This window comes from Barbus barbus (genome assembly GCF_936440315.1).
Source record: "Barbus barbus genome assembly, chromosome: 37".
Classification (NCBI taxonomy): Eukaryota; Metazoa; Chordata; class Actinopteri; order Cypriniformes; family Cyprinidae; genus Barbus; species Barbus barbus.
In genome coordinates this window covers 12,766,338-12,784,631 of record NC_136715.1, presented here as the reverse complement: position 1 = coordinate 12,784,631, position 18,294 = coordinate 12,766,338, and the positions used below count along the sequence as shown (strand labels likewise).

Here is an 18,294-nt window from a genome sequence, read left to right as displayed (position 1 = left end):
TTAAATTTTTTATATTCTATTTTTTGAGGTTAGTTTATAAAAAAAAAAAATTGCGCTAAATTTTTTTGCACTTTTCCTAATAGTAGGACTGCTGTTTTGATTGTTGGATAGACATGAGTTTTTCCGAACACACCTACTTGATTACATATGATGATGATGATGATGCACCCTAAACTATTGACCTCAAACTTCAAACTGTGTATATTGTCAAAACACAAATCCTCTCTGACCACCAGCCTTCAAATTAAAATCCAACTGCCACTTTTCATGGCCCAGTCAACTACTGATGAACAAAAGTAAGTCCTGCCCTACTTTGTTGTCTTGTTTATGGTCCTGTTTCACTCTGAAATACAAACACATACCTTGGTCAAGGACTTAAGGAATTTTACAAAACTTTTTAGGGTTAATAGATCAATTTAAGATAGAAGTAAAGAGTCATGTTGTTCAGATGAGAATCTAATTTGGTTGAACTAACTTGAGCACATTCCCCGGCCCTGCTGAAGACAGGTGGGATTTCCCTTTAGACTGTGCTGCTAATGCAGGTTCTCTTAAATACATTTAGCTCAGGCTCCACATGCCACACGTTTAGATTTAATTTATGGCTCTGTGAGCTGTTGCAGAAAGTCATTTACCCAGCTCACATCTTGTTCGGACAGGTGAGAAATTTATTGTCTGTCATTTCTCCAACCAGATTATTTTGTTGACATCCATCTAATGCAGCCCATGCTTTGCTTAGTGCATCTTTGGGGGATCTGGCACCCTTACAAGGATTACTGTGATAAATTATTGATTATTTCCTTTATGAAAGAAGGTAAATGAAATATATAGAATATAAATTATATATATTTGCTTTATTATATATTTTAGAGCTGGATTGAAAATTAACCATCCATCTGCTTAACTTTAACCTATTTTAAATCATTGTGCTTTCAGTACGCAAACAGAGACCACAGTTTCTAAGAATTCAATCACATCTCTTCAAAGCCTCTGTAAATATCTGCAGCATCGTACCAGCCCTGTTATGTGATGTATTTGTGAAGTCAAAAACAGGCTAGAGACAGCTGCATTCTGTAACAGGATTGTTTTGATGCCACATGATGTCCCGAAATAAACATAACTAAAATATTACTAGGGTAGGCTTACATGCTGTCTACAAAAAACATACAGTAAGAATAAGCATGCTAACCTCATTAATTCATGGTGCCTGGGAAGACTTAAGTATTTTTGTCTAGGAGCTTGCAAAGACTTAAATTAGAAAAACAATGTTTTTTAGCAAATTTTAAAACGAATATCCATTTTTCATTGCATCCCTTATTGTAATGCATCAATAGTGGTTCACTGCTGTAAGTTCGGATGGATTGTTTTCAGCTGTGAACTTTATACTGAAGCTCGCTAAAAGCTCCTGTCTGAAACTAACTGCCTTCAAAATGTAAGTGTGTGTATGGAAGGCATAAGATGCTTTTACTGATGATGCCAACAAATGGTAAGCTTTAAATCAATACAGTGAGTGGCTTCCTGTTCTAATAATGGAATATCCTCAGGAATAATGCACTCCTTTCAAAGCATTCTGGGAACTCTAAGAAGGGTTTTTCTATAGCCTGTATTATACAGGTATATGAATTGAAAGACAGTTTGAATGTGTGTGCAAGCTTAAGAGAGTTTTCTGAGAACACTTCTAGAAAAGGCAGACAAGTCTTCATATACCCTTATATGTATGCAAGTCCTCACTTCTCCAGAAATGACAGCAAGGAAGCTTGATGTATAAGGCAAAAGCCAAAGTATGATGGATGTGATGCTGGGAGTCTGTGACAGTGTGCTTCAGCATGCAGGGTGTCCCTCAGCCTTTAGTGAATGAAAAGAGAGAGACAGAAGTCCTTTTTTGGCAGAGAGTCTAGTGAATTGGCTGCACTCTGCCACAACAAGAGCTTTTGGAGTACGTGTCTCCCTATCACGTACACAACTGCTTACGAGGGGTTTCCCTTAATTCAATTAGTGATAGGCCCTGTCCCAAATGGAACCCTAAACCCTCAGAGTCCACACTTTCGTGACGTAATGCCACTTTGACTGCAGGGTAGAAGTCGACTGCTTAGCTCGCAGGCTTGCGGGCTCACCAGAAGTACGCATCGAGGGTGCATAGCGGCCGCAAAGGGGACTCTCGCGAGCACTTTTCTGAACGCTAAAATGACGAATGGGACACCCCACGGCAGTGGTCGTTAACAGGCGGCCCACGGGCCAAAAGGTATGTATACTTTCCATAACGAGGAAACAAACATAAATAATTGCATTACGTACACTGAAAACTGTACATTAGTGATACCAAGTTTCCTAGCTTGCATGAAGAGCTGCCAGAAGCCGATTGTCACATGAAGCTCTAGAATAGTAAATCAGAAGTCGAATCAGTCGGTATTATCAAACCCTTATGCCACGTCCATCCCACGAGAATGAGGAGCGGGAATGGAGCTCAGGAATTGACACGCTTCGTCTGGTCAGTGCATTAGTTTGGTCTCGCCGTGTTTCATGACGATCTTCAGTGTAGCAGGATAAAGGTCTGCAGACCTGCCTCTTTCAATTCCTCCCGTATTGTACTGACGGAACTCTGCTTCTTTGCCGTCGCGGGAGAGAAGTAAGGGAAAAAGAACATCGCACCGTCACCCGCTTTTACAGAACCACGGTGTCTTGCTTCGTTAAGAATCAAATTCCTATCGTTGTAGCGTAACAATTTGAAGAGAAACACTTGCGGTTTGGAGTGATCAGTTGAAGCTCTGGAGTAAACTCGATGCGCACGTTCGATCTCTGCCCGCAAGTGATGGGATCCAGATCGGCAGTGACGGTTTCAGAAAGCCAATCGGGTCATCCTTCTCAGCCCCTTCAGGTAGTCCCAGCAGGCGGAGATTACTGCGTCTGCTGCGGTCTTGTAAATCAGTCACCTGCTGCTCAAGGGCATCCAGATGCCCAGTGTGTTCGCCGATCACTTTTTTCTGCTCTCTCTGTTCCCCGATTAAAAAGTCAACTTTAGAGCATATATTCTGGATTGTAGTCATGTGAGAGACGAATTTGGTGCATATTGCTGCTAATTCAGCCTTCAAAATGTCCTCAAATCGCTTTATAGTGATCGCCATATTGGGTGCCACTAAGATGGAAACCAAAGCAGAAGCACAGCTTGATGACATTACCTTTTAAAGGGCACTTATTATGCCCCTTTTACAATATGTAATATAAGTCTCAGGTGTCCCCAGAATGTGTCTGTGGAGTTTCAGCTCAAAATACCACACAGATAATTTATTATATAGTTTTGAAAATGCCTATTTTGAGTGGAAGCAGAAACGCGCTGTATTAGAGCATGTCTCTTTAAATGCAAATGAGCTGCTGCTCCCTGCCCTCTTTTCCAGAATAGAGAAGTTCCTTTACAGCTGGTAACTGCTAAAAAAAAAACCATCTGTTTGGTTTTGATTATCATGTCTATCGCACTGAAATCACGCCTTTTAAAGCCATATTAGTTTAAACTTCTAATAGACAGTTTTCTTTTTTTCACTTTATTGACAGGATTTTTCACAAATTACAAAATATCAAACATTTTAGAATAGTGTTGTACATTTTAGACAGAGAAGGAAGATAAGCAACGATCCAAGATGATTGGAACAATTATTGACCCCAAAAATATATGATAGACGGCAGCAGCGGCCCGCCCATAGAGGGCGCTGGGGCGCCGACCTCCCTGCCAGTTTTTTATTTTTATTTATTTTTTTTATTTAATAATAAGAAGTTTTTAATAATCTTTCATTTTGAAAAATGATCTGTGTTAATGACATGCTATTAATGGTTTTACTTTAGAATGTGTTTAGAACTCTCCTGAATGATATTTGCATTCACTTCATGTTGGTGTAGTAGTAGCCAATAGGCTGTCTTCCCTGGGCTCCAGTTCGCTCAGCCCTACAGTGCTGGAATTTAAGCCAATGGTTCCCCTGTTGCTATGCAAAAAAGTTTATATTTTGCCAATCATCGTCGTCGAATTTTATGGTTTGGGGGCTCTGAAAATATCGCCCGTAGTACCAAGATTAGAGCAGTGCACTTGCTGCGCGGGACATTTACCTCAAGAGGAGTGCGAGTGCAGTAGGGCAGCGACGTCGAGTAGCATTAATGTAAATAAAAAAAAAGAAAGAATTCTTAATTCAGATATTTTTGTTTAAAAATATTTTTTGTAAATTTTACTCATTTTAAATGGTTAACTTTTAAGGAATTAATTAGATTCATTATTACTCAATTCTAATTTGTTAAATGTATTTAATAATATTGCTTGTAATCTGTTGCCACAATTTTGAGTGAATATAGCGTATTCATTTTTATGCTGTCATTCTCTTACTCACTCAGTCTCTCTCTCTCACTCACAGTCACACACCACGTTTCACACACATTTGCCATCTCAATAGGAATGTAACTGTATGTTTGCTTTGCTTTTTTTTGTTTTGAAGTTCTGAGCTGGATTACTGCGTTTCATACTAGTTAAAATGTTAAAATAATTTTTCTTCTCATACTTGTTCTTCAAGAATGTTGTCCCACCCTTTCTTTGAGAGCCTTCTCTCTTTCTCTAGTATCAACACAGACTGTTATCCATTATCCAATTTGTCTACAGTGAACTTTAAAGATATGTAGTCTACAGCTGGGGATTGATTAAAGAACTAGATTGTTGTATTTCCTATAATAATTTATCGTTATGCGTTTGCACTTTTTCTATCTGGACACGGAGCATAATAAACATGCAACTTGTTCATTATCATTACCTGTGAAACTGTTGATTTCTACATGGCAGTTCAAATAATATTGTCTTTTTAGACCACTGGTATTGACTGGTTTGAGTTATTTTATTGGTATAAGCAAGGGACATGGGTGGCCTAAAATGCACCAGAATGCAGGAAATCACATCTATGAAATTAAATTTTTTATGGGGGAGGAGCCCCCAGACCCCCCCGCACAAACAGCCCCACCTAAAATATTTTTCACCAGCCGCCACTGATAGACGGTTTTCTGAGAGCAAACATCCATAGCACGCGTATAGAAAGTGGCTGCACACGACATGCGAGTACTAAAGTTCTCTTTCACACACGAGTTTGTTAAAAACAAGCATAAGTTACAAAAACACAGTCGGTTATGTTTGTGAAGGTAAACATCTGGGAAAGAACTCGCATGTTTATATTAGATCTGTGTATTAAGTGACATCAGCATAATATACAGTACCTATACTGCTGTCTATGCTATTAATATAACCCAAAGAATAAAATAAAAGCAGAGAATCACTTACTGCTCTGGACTGAATAATGTCTATAGCCTTAAAAAGAAGACATTTATTACTTGAATGCTGCTTTTAAATGCTCTAGCGTGAAGATAAACGGGGCAGATTGTGTGCGGCTCACTCAGGGCGGGGTCTCGGCTAGATTACGGCAGTGTCAATCAACAATAGTGGGTGGGGCTAGTAAATTGTGATCTCACACTTTACGGATTCTGCGATCGGCTTGCTCTGAGATGCTGCTAATGATTTATGGAGCTGGAAAAAAAAAGAGCGGGTGGATTTTTATCATTATAAGGTGCTTGTGCACACACACTGCCAACACACATTTATGTCCAAACAACATGTGAAAGTGAATTTTGCATAATAGGTGTGGCTCTTTAAACATTTTATCATTGCATCATGTAATATTTCACAATATTTCAGATCTAGCAGGCAGTATACATTATGCTGTCAGTAGTGCACTAGTGTTTCATTCTGACATTAGTCGAATAGGTTGTGTCCCTCAGTTTCCCACTCTCCCAGTAAAGGGGGAGGAGATTGAGACTGGTTTAAATTCAACACATGAGCATGCATGGAAGTGGGCTGTGGTGATGCCTTCCAGAATGACCTTCCACATAAAAAAAGAGGTTGAATTTATGAAGCATGTGGTGTTGATGTTACTTCATGATTTTAAATTTCAGTTAACATGCCACATTGGTAATCCTTACTCATAAGGATGCTGTATATGCCTTTCTTACTTGGTCTGAATCTCTTTGTAATTCCCTTTCCAAATCACCCGGGTTACAGCGTATGGAATAATCTGGAGCTGAGCGTGTCACACTGCCTTTAACAGAATTATGCTGCTGTGGTGAAGATTAAAGCTAGCAAGAGCTGAATGTAGCAGTGCACTGATGAGCTGGAATAATGTGGGAATTTTGTGGCCTTAATTGGGTTATTTAACTTTGGGCTGTTGCCATAACAAACAATTACAAATCATTCACACAGAATTTTTGATCTTTTAGAAAACTAGTGACCTGTACCATGAACACGCATTCATTTTTTGTTTAGTTTTACCATGGACTGATGCACTGGAAAAAACATTTTCAGTATTAGTATTTTCGTCTTTTTTATAGTATAAAATACCTTTTACAACAAGATAAATGCTAAGCAACTTGATTTCAGAGAATGTCTCATGCTAGTTATTTTGTTACTATATTGGAAAAGTAAAATAAGAAAACATCATACTTTGTGAAGTGAATTAAATTGAGTAAAAAACTATTCAAATTTTTTTCCAATGGGTTAAGAAAGCACACAATTCTATTTCTTTCTTTTTTTGTATTTATTTATTTATTTGTTCATATCTTCTTAACTATTATTCATTTATTTATTAAATATATTTCAGTTCATTTTTCTGAAGGCAAAAAAAAAAACATTGTTTTCTGTATGTGAATACTTTGGCTCTCCAGAATGGTGGATGTTCCTGTTAATAAATGATTCACCAAAGTTTATTAAAATCGGTTGTGTGACGCCAACTGGACAGAACACAACCTATGCAGAAGAGAGGGCACAGACCATCTGTCCACATCTGTGGACACTCCTTACTGTTGACTCATGGGCTGTTTATAGCTTCAAGGTGAAAAAGAGAGTGTGAGAAGGAGAGAGAGAGATAGACAAGAGTACTAGTGCTTTGTGATGGCCATCGATCTTTGAGCTGTTTGCTGACAGCATTCGTGCCAGCTCCTCTTGTTATTTCACTTAGTATGTGTGTGTAAGAGGTTATCAGATGTGTGGGGGCACAATTTCTAGACACCCTCCAAGGAATAGTCCCAAATAAATCAACATGTGAAGACATCTGTACAAGGAAAAATTATGAACATAATATATTACTCTGTATCTAAAAATGCAAAAAAAATTCTGTAATGTTGTAGTGCTAGATAATACCTTTAGTAATTAATATTAAATAATTAAATGATTAAAATTGAACTTTAAAATAAAAAAAGTACTGATTTATCTTATATTCCAGGTTATATGCACCCAAACATCAACATGAAATACAAATTGCCCATGCATTAATGCACGTTTTTGGTCTTATTGTGAATGATTTATTAGTGCATGTTATTAAGTTTGCAATACAATATTAAACTTAGAATTTTTTTCTGTTATATCTGTTATATATATATTTTTTCTCATTATATAATGCATTTAATTGGAAATATGTGTTTATGACTATTTAAAATAATCCAGATTCATTTCTCCATGAACGTCTTATAAGAATGAACAGAGATGAATGGGAAAGCCCCTCAAGGGTGTACAAGGTTGTGTGTGGGTGGGCTGATGTGTCCTATAGGGCCTCCTTATCCATATGTGACTTATTAACAGGGTTTGGGGAGCGTGACTAGTGAACATGCTTCCAGCAATATTATAGTGAAACAGTTTAATGAAAATTTAAATACAGATGATTACTCTTAGCTTGTCTGGGCTAAAAGATGATTTTTGTAGACAATTTAGCTGTGCAATTGATACAGCAATGCTCCATTTGACTCCTAGCTCTCATTTGATCTGGTATTTTTTTTGTTCGCAGCTGTGTAGATACACATTTGCACGGACAAATCTGAGTGAAATAGGAGGCAGGAACCCTGGGAAGTGTTTTTACATGAGTCACATTTCTTCAGACGGCATAGTTATGCAATACGCATGGGAAGATGGTGAATCGGGATTTTTGCTGTGGGTTTTACCTACAGTAGATTTTACGTTTATACTCAGAAAAGCCCTGATGTGATGTGAGGAATAAAGTAAATGAAGAACTGTGGTGTCTAGAGTCTCCGCTAATGCCTCGGTCTGCTGTTCTGAGTCTTCATTACTCCTTCCCATCCCTTCGGGAGCCCTCTCTGAAAATAAACATCAGCCCTTTTGTCTCTATGGCAACAGTTTTACACTTCACTGAATGCACTGAAAACTGAAGATGACATTGATTGCAGGTGATAGTTTTGATGAGGAAGTTCATTTGGGTTAGTGAAGCAAGATAATATGAAATCTTGACATTAATCTCTGCGGTGTTCTAATACGTGTATGAATCTGCTTGATAATTCCAGCTGGAGTCTTACTGGATTACAATCAGATGCCATGATTGTGGTTTGGCCTTTGCCCTCGGCCCAGATTCATGGACCGTGTGCGGAAGTAGAGAGCAATATGGCAAATTTTTACAGTCACACTGAACATTTGTTGTTTTTTTGTGTTACTCCTTGTTTAAATATTATTTAATGCCCTTCATCCGGATTTGCTGCTGGGATTGTGGAGATTTCAACCCCTAAGATTTCACTTCTTAATTTGTGCTAGTAGTTTTCTTGCTTTTTCCCTAATAGAAGTTTGTTTTCATGCTGCTATGGTATTTCATTGATGAAAGGCACTGACCTTTTGGAATAAGAGAAGCTGCTTTACAAGTTTTAAAACTATTTTGTTCATTATTGTATGTGCATCTTTTTATGAATACGCTTTATTTGAAGACATGGATTTTTATACTTTTAGAAACTCATTTGTCAAACCAAAGACCAAATTAAAACAAAGTACTAAAAGGGTCATTCTTCAATTGGGGTGGTAAATGAGAGGCAGAATTTGTAAAAATGCTTTAGTTTTTTTCTAGTAAAATATATTGCTATGCATTTAAAATTAGTTTAATATGCTATATCCTTTAGCTGATGCCAGGGATCAACAAAAGTTCCAACATACATGGCTTTTGGTTACTATACAAGCTTTTGTCCATCACAGAATAAAAAAGTAAAACCAGTAATTGTGACCTTTTTATCTCACCATTTAGACCTATATTGAAATTGTGAGTTTACATCTTACAATTCAGACTTTATCAGAATTGTGAGATACTGTGAATTCACAATTGCAAGAAAAAAGTCAGAATTCTGAGATAAAGTCACAATTATCCTTTATATTCCATGGCAGAAATACGCTTTCATTGGTTCCACATGTGTAAGGGGAAAACAAACAAACAAACATAAAATGCACAGTCCATCCAACACACATTCTCATTACTCTCCTATATCTCTTCTCCCTTTTTCTGATCAACTACTCATCTCCCCACTACAACTATTCCTCTCCCTCTCCCATGCATTATTTTTTTCTCTCTCTGATTCTTTGTGGTGTTCTGCATCCACAAAACCAATTCAAAGAGGTTTTTTTTTTTTACTCTATGCTGTTATTTTCAGCTTTCTGTTCATCAAAGAATCCTAAAAAATTTCAATTTTTTTTTAAATGTAATCATATTGCGCAATACTTTTGTTTTACTGTATTTTTTCATGCAGCTCTGGTGAACATAGTCTTTTAAAAACACTTAAAAAAAATCTATCTGAATATGACTGAATCTTAATTTAAATGTTTTAAAACTCCATGTCATCATTTCAGGTCTGGCTAATCTGATGGTAGGCCTATTCCCTATGTATCAGTCACGTTTGGTCCCGTCCCAAGGTCAAGAAGGTCAGGATGATTGTGACAGTAGACAGATGAGGCGAGTGGAAGTGGGTTAAGCCACGTCAGCATGTCATTCCACTTTACAACATGAGCTCAGCAGATCTCTCTTGGCACCTCATTCTGTCACATTTCTGTAGCATCTATGTCAGTGTTTTATCCTATTCGTATGCAAGCCGAAAATTTGATCATACATCAAATTTCTGTTGGTCTCACCTTGAATAAACATTGAAAAATATCATAAAGTAAGGCTTCGTTTGCTTAGTCACTTATTAGCTGTCTGTGCAAAAAATCATTCCTGTCTCAGTCCTTGTAATGAAAACAGGAAGCGATTTTGCTGCAAGAATGTTGAATAGAAACTGATGCTTTAAATACATTGTGCATGTTTGCTTATCGTTTCGGCCTTGAGAATGTTAATCGCAGACCGGAATCATGCAATAATATACCCCTTCATCAAAACATCACTGTTCCCAAGGCAACTAAAAAGAGCAGATTTAATTGTACAGACATGTCCTTTGGCGCTCAGCTTTCATTGCCTACTTTGTTTACTGAGTGTGTGTGTGTGTGTGTGTGTGTGTGTGTGTGTGTGTGTGTGTGTGTAACTAAAGGCTATTGTGGGCTGATACCCAATCTCAGGTCTTCCAGGTTAATTAAAAATAAAAAGGGTGGCTACACTTACCCTTGATTACGAGTGAGGAAATTATTAGAACTCTGCCAAATGCCTTGTAAAGCGTGTTTTATTAATAGAAATTCAATACAAGACCTCTGTATTTACTTGGTGAGGTCTGTAGCAAATGTGACGCGGTGTGAGATTTGTCTGGCAGAGTTGGACTTTATTACTAAATTAGATTCAATTGAAACCGTGTACACACTGATTTTTTATTTATAATAAGAAATAGTAGATCATGATGTGAGTGTTTCACAAATGTCAAATATTTTCCTTTTTTTTTTTTTGTAGTGCAGACAGACAGACAGAGATGGATGAGCTACAAGACGTTCAGCTGACTGAGATCAAGCCTCTGCTGACCTACAAGGTGAGATAAACCTATCAGAAACATCTGGCTCATATGCAGATACACACACTAGCATACTTGCATACTTATATATTAACAAGCTATAGTGATAAAGTGATATTTTGGTCAGATTTGCATGACTTCTCTCTAAATGTCATGTTTTATATATCCCAGAAGTAAAAAGGTTTTTAATCTGTATTTTAGATTAATAGTGCATAAATGATGGAACTTGAGATATGGTTATATAAACAATTTAAAAAAAAATATTTTTAAGTACTGATCCAAGTATATTATAAATATCAAGATTTTATTTTTGAAAACCTAAATGAATATAAAGAAAACAATCTTATTTATTAATTCATTTACTTGCCTTGCCAATATGTGTTGGCATAAAATAAAATAAAATAAATAATAATAATAATAATATTTTAAGCTATGTGTTTTTCTGCCAGACAAATTATTGAGCTGACCAATTCTTGACCAAAATCATAAACTAGCTTGTTTTGTAATTCCAACCCAATCTTCAAATATTACAAAGTCAGTTGTTATAAATCTAATATGTCGTAGATATTTACCGGTAGTTTTAATAAGCAGAATTTGCAGCCAGACCTTGAGTCGTTGTTGATGTATATGCCAATAAATGTATGAGGAGCAATAAAAAGCCTATAGACCCCACAGAGCTCATCACTAGTTACACGGTGTAAACCTCACATCATGTCTCAGAACTCGTGTTATACATCTATGCCACACTCACACACATCTTCCCTCCATGGCTTCTCCTGTTCGAGATCTGTGATTTTCTGTATCTGAAGCAGTTCCTCTCTACCCCTGTGTCTGTCTTTACTTCATCAAACTGAATAATTCATGTGGAAGTTACTGTAGCAAGAGAAAATGAATGGAGATGGAAAAGAGGTGGATGGAGTGGAATATTAGTGAAATGGTTTTAAGAGAGCGGAAAAGTCGAAGAACAAAATTAAAAGGACAGGAGTAGAAAAAGATAGATGGGTGGGGTTGAGGTGCAAAACAATTCTGCACAATTAAAGATATTTCTGTCTTCTCCAGAGCAATTATTATTCCTCCTGCAGCCCCTGTAGGCAGGAATTTGCATCACGGGATCCGCAGGGTTTGTCAGTTTAAATCTTGCCATCCTTCTTTGCCACCCAGCATCCATATCAGAAACACTAAAAATAGAAATGTAAATGCCATACACCCATTAGCGTTGAGCAAGGCCGGCAGTATAACTCACAAGGCGAGGGACAAACGTTTTATGGGTGGCTTCCTCCCCTTGGGACTAATGAATGGGCTAAAGCATAGAGCAGGGGTTTGCAGACAGAGACCCCTCAGGAAGAGGTTTATTTTTTTGTACATATAATTTCCTTCTGGTTTCTACATTTAACAGAAGGCAAATAGAGGGTAGAAAAAGGTAGTGTCAACTAAATAGAAAGTATTTGTAATGTCTATTTTTATATTTTGAGATTTAGACAAGGGGTTACTATAGTTAACTAAAACTAAAACAAAGTAAAACTAAAACCATAAAAAAAAAATTCTTAAACATTAACTGAAATAAAACATATTTCAACTAGTTGCCAAGGCAGCATTTCTCGTTTTAACTCTGTTTAAATTGATGTACTTAAATAACTAAACCTAAAATTAAAATTGATAAGAACTATGCAGGTATTTAAAAAATAAACTGCTAAAAATGACAAAAACACAGATTAAAATTACTAAAACTTTAACTGAAATGAAAATGGAAAATGGTTACATTACAATTGCAGGTGAATTATTTAATGTTGGGACTTTATCATCTATATGTCGTTTCCAACCTGCTGTGTTTTTTTTTATTTGTTTTTTCTAGAAATGTGAAAGATTTATGCGGTTCTTGCACACAGCAGCAGTTTATAATGACATAAAAATCATCCATTCACTCCGTGCACAAACTTCAAGTCTTAGTTTTCTACGTTGCAATAAAAAAATAAAAGCATACAGGTTTGAAATGGCATGACAACAAGTAAATTTTTGGGTGAACCATTCCTTTAAATGATTGAACTGGAGTGACTCCCTGACCTCTCACTCCACCTAGTGGTGTCAATATAAAGAGCAGCACAAGCTGAATAGAGAATAATTGATTATTTGATCGAAATTGAACATTGTTAAACACTTTCATGCAAGTCAGTGAGTATAGAATAATCAAATATAATCTCTTTCTCCTACAGAACTCTCAAAACTTCCAAGACTTTGACTGTCAGGTAAGATAAGACTTATAAATATTTCATGAGTGGAGGAGATAAAATGAGTTATTAAACGCTCATTAAAGGTGTGTTAAAACAGTCAAGTGGTATGATTTGAGTATTTTAGGTTGTTCATGCTTCAAATTTTAATATCAAAGGTGTTATTTTGGGAAAAACTTTATAATTAGATGTTGAAATATGCTTGAATATGAGAATAAGATTTGATGTTACTGGGTACTCTACCTTTATCTCTCCAGGACTCTGTAAATCAGCTCCAACGGCCATAAACCGATTTTGTTTAGTTGAAATAAATCCATTTAAAATGAAATAAGATGATCCTGGTGTTGTAATTTGAGAAGGTACTCTAGATTAATGCATCTTCTTGTAAAACATTGGGATTATCCAGACTGATCATTGTCCATTCTGTTGAGTAATGGATTATATGATTGAGGTTGACATCTTGAGATATATATATGATTGAATATATACGTATATGTATGCACACACATTTTTAGTTCATAAGGTTTTTTTATCTCTTTAGCAGTGCGAAAACCATTCTTTGTGAATCACATCCTCCTTTTTCAGTGCGGATGAGCTAAATATAGCACCTGCAGCTGGTGAAGTGATCATGCTGAGACTCACTCATGACCTGCTTTATATTATAGTGACTTTAGTTTTCCTTACTCAGCAAGCCTCTGTACAGGAGCTCACACACATTAAGTGTGAGTCCAATGATGGGCTGACACCAGGCCAACCAATCCAATCTCACTCTAGCACTGAGTGCTGCAGAACATGTATATGTGCCTGAGGTGGATCAGGTATAAGGTCTAACCGCTCTCTGCTGGTTAACAGAGGTAATGCAGACTATCTCTCACACCACTATCCAATAAAATAGCGCATAAAAGCCAGTAGATAAAAGTGAAATAATCTGCTGTCTTTGCAATAGCATACAGTAAATGATTTGCCAGTGCTTATAGTTTTTAAAGTGAAATTATAACAAGTTATATTGAATGCTTGTTATGGAAAATGCTTATGTTTACCAATTCTATCTGATATGGCTTTGTACAAAGCAGTTCGTTGGACAAATTAGGAAGGAGACAATTTAGCATTTTATACTTTTTTGGTGATTTAAATTTTTATTATACCTAATTTTTATGCCCCCAATGTTGTTATAAGTTTCAACATTTTTACTTTCAGCTTTTTTTTTCTTTCTTTTGTTAAAACTGCATTTCCTTCATTGTTTAGTTAATGTTACTTCTTAAATAACAGTTTTTTTGTATAGATCCAATCGTTTCGTACTTAACAAATCTCCAGTCTAAATTTTTTTTTTTTTAACTATAAATCAAACAATATTAATTATTATATGTTAAAACTGTGATAATGCAAGGAATGCAGTTTTTAAAAAAAAAGACATTTTAAAAAAGTAAAAAAAATAATAATTCTTTGGAATTTTCAAATTCAAATTATGTAAATGTATTTGTAGATGTGCATGTTCTCTCTCTCTCTCTCTGTATATGTACGTACGTAGACGTGTGTTTATACAGTGCATAACAAATTTATTAGCCCACCTGTCACAATAAATAGTTGTTTAAATAGACTTGTATAGAAATTGTATTGTCATTTATTAGGCAAATAACAAACTGAAACAACTAAATAGCCTTTATTCACACATAATAACCAAAAAACTTTAAATATTATTTTTATTTTGTTTGGCCTTGATAATAGCTTGAATTCTTGCTGGCATTGCTTTTATGTACTTTTTCACAGTCTCTGTTGTTATTGACTTCCAAATAGTTTCTAGTTGTTCCCAAAGACATGCTTTTGCTGAAATTTTTTCGCGATCCATCTTCAAATCCATTAAATCCCAACAATAATTATATTTTAGCAATAGTAGTGCTACTCTGACTAAAGAACTTACACATACTGGTGTGGATTAACCATCACAGAAACACAAAAAGTTATTTTGGTAATCACCAATACGGTTCGTTTAGGACATCTGTGGCAAAAATCTTACATTGGGTGGTCATCTAATAAATTTAAGTACTGTATGTGTTTGCATTTTTATATATAAGGTCCCTGTTGGAGACCCTGTTTTTCCTCAAGCTTTTAGCCAATAGTAATAGCTAAAGCATCTGTGTGAAAACTGCAAGTCATCAGGACAGGTTCATCATTATTCAGAGACAATTTCATCCCATAGAGGGCATCAGAGGCTCAGAGTAAGCAAAGCCATATCCTTGACTCCAATACAGTCTTATTAACTTACTAGAAAACATTCAAAATAATCTCAAATAGCAACAAAGCACTTTCCAGGTGAAAAGATTTATTTAGAGCACTGTTTAATCTCTGAACCCCAGTTCTTAGTGACCTTCTCTTAGTCTCCGCAAATTGTGATCTAAAAATATAACTCAAATTTCTACAATCATATTGACCTCTCTCCCTTACTGTGTACGTTTTGTTTCTATGATGGATTACATGTTGTTGATTCTCAAGTTTCTTGGTAGTCACTCTTGACAGGCCTTCAGGAGCTGTGTCTGTTTGTTTTGTCCTCTGGTGTGTGCAATGCATGCTTGCCTGAAGGTCACTCTGGTACGTCACACCTCCACAAGACTGCTTGCTCAGATGGAGAGAGTGACTAACACAATCTGATTTATTACTGAAGCTCCAGGTCCATCAATAAGTTATAAAACTATGTTACATCTTAACCTTTAGGTACTTTTTCTGTAAGCTTTTTTGGATGAAATAGATAGCAAGAGCAGTTTGTATATTTTGTTCTATCTATTGCATTATGCAGTATAAGTTATCTGAATGATGCATTGTAGCTGATCGCCTGATACATAAATACAAAACAGTGTTGTATTCCAATCCACAAATGCTGAATTACTGTGTTTGTCTATGGTGACCCCCTGAGGAATGACAAAGAGGCTTATTGAATGAAAAACAATGTTTTAGCCTCATCTACTGATAAATGGAAGTAAGGCAGATCAATAACCTATCAGAGACCGAGAGCTATAGAGAGATGATATTACACTGCACCTCTGCTGGTCCACAGACGTGCAAACTGTTCTTCTGCAACTGTGGTAATTTATTGCAGTTTTAGAAAACTAATAAATATACATTACTGTAAATCCAAGGAAAATGACAATGGGTTTAGTTCTTGCTGTTACACTGATTTGATAGCTTATTTGACTGGTGTGTTGTAAATCAGTGATTTTCATCTGGTGAGTCACAGTCTATAAATGTATGACAGGAGGTGTACATATGTATATTTCAATAGTGTACGTGCTTGTGTGTGCACACATTTGCTTTGCTATCTAAACAGCAACATTTCTTAGATATTGTTTTTATATATCTAGTTATAAATGCTATAACCTAACCCTAACAGAAAACTTATTTACTTTATTTTTATACACTTTTTAGAATTGAAAATGTCCGTTTTATTTTGAATATTCACACATTTATGCATTTTATTTATATGTATATTGTTGTTATAATTCTTATGATTTTGAATATAAAATGTTTGCTGTCAAAAAAAAAAAGTCCAATCAAACTGTAAGGTATTTTGTCACAAATGAATCTGTCATTTGGTAGAAGTTAGTTGAATTAATCTTATTCCAACACTGACATCTTGAAAATGGCCATATGCAAAGCTAAAAGAAATATTAATACATTGTACGAAGATTTTGTATAGTTATGTATAAAAATCTGTTGTTTTTGTTGTCTTAATTGTTTGCCTCCACTTGATAAAATCAAATATGTCCTAAGGGGAAACCAGTTGAGAATCGATCAATCATTAATCAATAGGTTTAGTCCAAATCCGTTGATTCGCAAGGTCAAATCTCTCTGCATCTCTTCTCTTGCTGAATCGGAGAAGTGAACCGGTTGACCCCACCCAAAAATAATGAAGTGCAGTGGAGAGCATCATTCCTTCCTCGACCTCTCTATGTCTACCCCACCCCTCTCATCCCTGCTCCTGCCACCTGACTCCCTCTCGTCCAATCAGAGTGGTGCTCTTTCAGCGCTGCCGTATGCATGAGCAAGCACTGCCTCCCCAGCGCAAACCGCAGTCACTTCTTTCTCCGCCTCACTCTATCTGCATCTCAACCATCTTTCCCTCTCTCGCTCTCTCTCTCTCTCTCTCTCTCTCTCTCTCTCTCTCTCTCTGAAAACAAACCTCCTCTCTTCATTTATCTCACTCTCCCTCTCTCTTCTCTTCTGTCTCCCCTCCCTCTTGGGTCTCTGCCTAGCTACTGCTCTCCCTGTCCGTTCTCCTCCATCCCTCCTTCATCCACTCTGTGTCTCTCTCGTGGATCCTCCCATCTCTTCCTGTCTCCTCTCTGAAGCTGTCACTGTCTCGTGTGTGGAATCATGTCAACCGTTCTGGATGTGGAGCAGAATGCATGCACTGGAGATGCAGTGGTGAGTGTGTGTGTGTGTGCGTGTGTGTGTGTGTGTGTGTGTGTGTGTGTAAGAGAGACAGCTTCAACTGAAATCCAAGACTGATTCCTAACTCCTGATTTCGGGGTGTTTTAGCATTGATATTCTTGCATGTCATGGTTGATGTGTGAGTATATGTGATTCTTTTCCATGAGGGATGTGTTTTCGTGCATTAGTCATGCGAGTCATGCACCTCTCGGCTTGTTTACTTACCACAGATTAAACCAGTCTGGGACTAAACTGTTAGTTACAAATATCTTCAGTTCAGGAGCGTCAAATGTACAGGATTTACACTAAAATGATATATTGGTGAACACAAGGAATTGCCAGGCTTTTAAATATGGCACACAAAGGCTGAGACTGTTGGCTTGTCTTCATTCATTCATTCACCTTGGCTTAGCCTCTGTTTCTCAAGAGAAAGCTGCTTTGATTGTCCTTTCCCCATGGTTGAATGTCTGTGCACAAGGATGTAACCACATATTCAGGACATGAGGGTACTAGATGGAATTATTTAAGAATCAACCATTTAAAAACCCATATTTGTCCAATAATAATTTGCATATTGGGCAAAAGTCGTCCCCTTCAATGTCAGTGGTTGTTATAGCACTGTTTGTGTGTAAGAAACATCTTTACCTAGTTGAAAAGACCAGGCTTCTTTAACTAGCCAAACCAGAAATGTCTTTGGTTTTCACCAAGACTATGCTGGTTGATCAGCATATTTTGATTGTGACAAGCAGGCTGTAGATATTGCAGTGCTCCCTAGTCTGATTTTCTCTTCTGAAGAGCACAGAGAGGAAGATGATGCAAGCGTTTGATATCAGATCATATTTTAGGGCATTTCTGGTTTGCAATGAGTATGTTTTAGAGTTTAGAACAGCTTCTA

The 18,294-nt window shown here is 36.6% G+C and overlaps 1 protein-coding gene across 6 annotated transcripts in view; it reads left to right on the top strand.

The window, feature by feature from the left end:
- ndrg3a (ndrg family member 3a) overlaps nt 1-18,294 on the top strand; it is a 35,354-nt gene that overhangs the window by 3,770 nt on the left and 13,290 nt on the right. For 2 of the 6 annotated variants that reach the window (XM_079396375.1, XM_079396374.1), the window contains exons 2-4: nt 9,674-9,776; nt 10,695-10,770; nt 12,963-12,995. In XM_079396375.1, coding sequence (XP_079252501.1) covers nt 9,688-9,776; nt 10,695-10,770; nt 12,963-12,995 — 198 coding nt within the window. In that variant the 5' untranslated portion in view covers nt 9,674-9,687. Of the gene's footprint in view, nt 1-2,070; nt 2,240-9,673; nt 9,777-10,694; nt 10,771-12,962; nt 12,996-18,294 lie in introns of all 6 variants that reach the window. The other 4 variants (XM_079396379.1, XM_079396377.1, XM_079396378.1 and 1 more) reach the window with 2 other exon arrangements.